General features: G+C 33.2%; 1 protein-coding gene across 1 annotated transcript; it reads right to left on the reverse strand.

Annotated features, from left to right (window-relative positions):
• Window positions 1-1,522: 1,522 nt before the first annotated feature.
• Window positions 1,523-2,143, reverse strand: LOC141668159 (uncharacterized). The gene is made up of 2 exons (XM_074474871.1): window positions 2,009-2,143; window positions 1,523-1,912 (listed from the first exon to the last, which is right to left on the reverse strand). The coding sequence occupies exons 1-2, from the start codon at window positions 2,084-2,086 to the stop codon at window positions 1,580-1,582; spliced, it is 411 nt and encodes a 136-aa protein (XP_074330972.1). The 5' UTR covers window positions 2,087-2,143; the 3' UTR covers window positions 1,523-1,579.
• Window positions 2,144-5,022: the final 2,879 nt, after the last annotated feature.

The raw sequence follows: 5,022 nt of genomic DNA on the forward strand, positions 1-5,022 counted from the left end.
GATGGAAGAAAAGGGTTCTTCTGATGTTTAATGGGTTGGGCTACGCTAAGACGTTATGGACTGGAAGGGTTTTTAGTTTCCATTCTAAGTTGGTTTCTAGTTGATTAACAGTGTTGTTCAAATAAAAATAACCTTACAATAGAAACTAGAAATTGTCATAATCCTTTCTAATTTGAACGGCCAGCCCATTAAATCAGTCTCAATTACATTAAAAAAATACATGCTTGATATACATACAGCAGCAGTACATATCACCAATACAACTTATAATTCATCTATGATCAACATCTTCATCTTACATTTCAGCTAGTGAATCAACCTCACCATCTCCAATCTACCTCCACCATCATATCCGATCTAGCTCCATCTGCCACCATGACCTAATACTAAACTTTCCGATCCATCTACAATCATTGTTTATAATACAGAATTCACTAACTTGTATAATATGAAATGATGAAGATGATCGTAGTTGAATGTACAGGCTACAAATATGTCAATAAGTGAAGTTTTCAACGATTATTATGATATAAGAGGGGGGAATCTATGAAATATTAAATCATTGACAATTACCAACAAATATTCTATGAAATAAATTACCGTATCTATATTTTAATCAGTATGATGACAATCACTGATTAGTATAACACAAATCATCAACTTGTATTATGAAGAGTGCCAAATAGTATATACAAGATACATACATGAGCATATATTTTCTACATAGATTGATGATATCGTCAATCTTGTTGGTCAAAGAGTTGGTGATTTACTACAGTTGGAGGTATATTTGATTCATTAAGAAAGAGAAGTGAATGAGGTGAGTGAGTAGGTTTGATCGAAGATGAAGGATGGATGGTGGGGAAAGAGGTGGGAAGCTGAGAAGAGAGATAATGTACTGGACCACTAGGGGCCGTGTAAAATAAGAATGTAAATATGTTATTTATCAATGTTTTATGGTTTATATTTTAAGCTTGGTTGCCATGTAACCATGAGCATATATATATATATATATATGAAACAATTGTTTTTGGAATTTGTCCAATGCAGTCGTAAAATGTATGTGAGAACATGTTTATCATAGCATGATTTCTACAATTACAAGAGGTTGAATAAATTTTGAACTATATTCTACTTGAGAGGAAGGCCTTACTTGAGTAATATTGTTGCTGGGGTAGAAGTATAAGCCTTTGAACTTGAGATAAGCAAACAGCTCTTGCAAATGTATATTTTTTGCAAAATTTAAGTTAAATTTCCTTTTTGCTGTATTGATGCCAACTGCTTCTGTTTGGCAGTTTCATCTCTACTCCTAAATACAGAACCATGGTGATACATGCATACTGTTCTAGTCATGCTGAAGTTTGGTAATATGACCAAGTACAATCCTACGGACCAAGACAGACCATTTCTTTAAGCAACCACCAAGACTCTAATTATAGCTATTCGGATCAGATCACAAAGCAACCTACAGTTACATAATGTGTAGCCATGAAGTTGACACGGTAATATGGAATGGGTGGGTTTAACTATTAATTTTATGGTATTTGTATAAACATATTGAAAATACAATCTTTAAATTTCAACCTACTTGCGATTCTTCAGGTTTGATGGTAACTCTCTTGTCTGACAACATCTGTCTTTCAACAATTTTACCAGTATATTCAGTTCTCTTGTTGTTACTACTATTTTCTGCATTATTTTTCACAACAATTCGCTGCATGACACGTACAGGAATGCCGCCCAAATCAAAGTCCTCCTTCAGAGATCGAGTAAGAAATCTTAGTTCCGAATCTGCCAGTTGTTTCTTCCCACTCACAAAGGCAACAAAGGTAGGTGGTCTTGCTTTCACTTGAGTGAAATATTTGATCTTGGGCTGAGAAGTCGAATCCTTCCAAGAATGCCTGCCCATAACCTGTCCCAAGACCGCAACATGTGGAAAAACATTACCAATTAGTTCAATCATTTGCCAGTGGAGACAAAAGCTATAAGATGATTTCAACGTACTAACCTTCCGTAGCCATCTGTTAAGACGAGCAGTTGTCAATCTTAAACACCACTTTCCGTAGGTATCAATTACCTGATCCATTACCGCTATTCGGCCCCTTCCCTCCAATGCCGAAACAAACACAATAGGAATTCCTGTTACCTGCAAACAATCTAGATGTCAAATTTAAACAAACTATTAAAAAACTAAATAATGCAAAAGTATGTCTATTCTCTTCCTTTCTCTTTCTTTCGACAATGGAAAACATAACACACACAACCACCTCTGCCTATTACAAGACTTGAACCCTCAACCAATGAAGGAGGCAAAGGAACTACTAGGCTAGAGAAAGAGCCCTTCTATAACATATATATGTTCCACACTTCCATTTACATGAAGGGGAAGGTACAACCAAGGGAGTTTAAATGTATGGAGCTTCATCAAAAATGATTTATACTAAAATTTTTGTAATTAACTTGCAATCATTATCGAGTATATATAGGGTTGTGATCTAATTGGAGCCAATTTTATCTTTAGAGGTATGTTTAGTGATGTAGGACAAGATTTGTAGAAACGATGATTTATTAAACAAAACACGATAAAAAAATCAAAACCATGAATTAAACGATCCTAGGAATAAATAATCAATATTATTCCCAAGAAAGTGTATAATCAAAACTACATAATAATGTGGAGGATTATATCACTTATATATATTATAAAACCCTAGTATTAAATCTAATGGACGAAGTCCCATAAATAATTGGGTTTTATTATAAATAAACTACTTATATAATATACTCATAGCCCCGATAAACCATATATATTAATACAACCCTTATCTTCACACTAATTGTATATAAACTAATTAATAGCATATATATATATATATTAATTATTTATTCTCGTTCTCATCATTCTCCCCTTGTTAGAGAAACTCGACCACGAGTTTTGTAAGAATCAAGAATTACGCAAGGATATGGCGTTACATAGATGCTGAGGCGTCACATCACAAGACGCCACATCGACTGTCTATGTTATGCCATATCACTCGTTGACAATGCACCACGTGACATGCCAACAAGGCACCACATAGACCATCCTAGTCATGGCGTAGGCCAAGAACAGATCAGCTAATGACTTGTTCTCATGTGGAGCCCATAATATTTTATTTACCAATATATGGATATATAGGTAAATGGCCTTTCTCTACAAACTTTTACCTATCACTCGCTACCAATAATTTATTGGTAGGTAAATGTTATTTACCTACAAATATAGTAGTTTTACCTACATATACAATTGGTAGGTAAAGACCAATTTTCTTGTACTGGATGAGATGGAACCAAGATGAACTTCATGTTCTTCAGAAAAATGGTTGAGGTGCAAAGAACTCTGAAAATTGACAAGCAAGCAAGCGAAGGTAGCGTAGGCAGATACTCTGAAATAATGAAGTCGATGTGCTCAACCTCAATAAAATCATTAACCACTTTATGATCCTCAACAGTTTGAAAGCAATCAATTTATGGCTTGGTTTCTTCCACTTGCTCCTTACCAACAACCTTTATATGCAACTCGGTTAACCTCGTCAATTGGATCTTTTGTAACCTTAATTGAATTTATTTCAAGAACTATAAGTCAATGGATTTTTGGGAACTTGTAAAGTTTTATTGGATTTTAGTGGATTTTAAATTATGAACACTACAAGAAAAACGGCTAAATATGACCGAAATTTTTCCGTCATATTTAGCCAAATATGACTGTCGACGGTCATATTTAGTTAAATATGACTGAAATACGTCGGTCTATTTTAGACTGGTCAAATTTAACAAAATCGGTCATATTTAGTTAAATGTGACCGACTAAATTTGACTGCTCATATTTGACCGACTAAATTTGACCGACTAAAATTGACCGAAAATAGTCATTTAAAAATTTTGACTTTTGACTTCTAATATTTGATAAAATTTGAATATCTCGCCTCATATAAATAAATATGACGGTCGGCGGTCAAATTTATAAATTTGACCGGCATATTTTAGTCATTTTTATAAATTTGACTGGTTTAGTATCTAGTCAAATTTATAAATATGACATCATTTGAGTTGGTCAAATTTATAAAAACGACTGATTTTGGTCAAATTAAGCATACCAATGCCTAAAAAAACAACCTTTAGACCACACCATATATCCATAATATTAGCAAAAATACCTAAATCAAACTATTTTTAGACAAGTTTCAGATAACCCAAATAATTTACATAATTATCCAAAATATCATACATACCAAAATATAGTCAAATGTTTAACATTTGATTCAATCCCAAAAGGTCAAGCTAGCAGGGGAAATTAATGGTTTAGTACCAAATAATTTAGTCACGAAATAACATTTTCAGTTCCAAAAATTAAGCTAGACATTAATCGTTACATCCCAAAGGATTAGCTACTGGATGTCATTATATTTTTAGTCATAAAAATTAACCTATCGTGGCTAAAGGAGGGAGTAACGGTATCTTCATCTTCCCCTTCATCGTTGTCGCTTCAGAAATTATTAAAATTCAATGGCGTCTTGTCAATTCTAATACCCTGCAGTAAAACATATAATCTTTGTAAAGTGTAATTTACTTGATATCAAACAACATAAATTTTTAACAAATTGCAAACAAAATATATTGTACATTGCAGCATTTGCATAGCAGATCTCTAAAGTCCATTGTACAAAAAAATATGCGAAAATAACAAAGACAACCAATTTTGAGCCTCAAGAATTTTGAACAGAAAACGGAAAAGATATGGTTAAGACAGTCTAGTCTAAAGCAAAATCATCTATTCTGCACCAACTTGAACTTGAAGACGATAATGTATTGAATACTAAGGTCAGTCAGGGAAGATATAAGATGATGACAAGCAAAAACCTTGATAAAAAAATTTTAATTGTAGATGACTTATGCATGTCAACTAGGAAAAGTAAGTATTGGACACTATACATCAACTACAGATATATATGTACATGTTTCGAAAATAATCAACAGCTCAAT

Source organism: Apium graveolens, chromosome 6, assembly GCF_009905375.1.
Source record: "Apium graveolens cultivar Ventura chromosome 6, ASM990537v1, whole genome shotgun sequence".
Lineage (NCBI taxonomy): Eukaryota > Viridiplantae > Streptophyta > Magnoliopsida > Apiales > Apiaceae > Apium > Apium graveolens.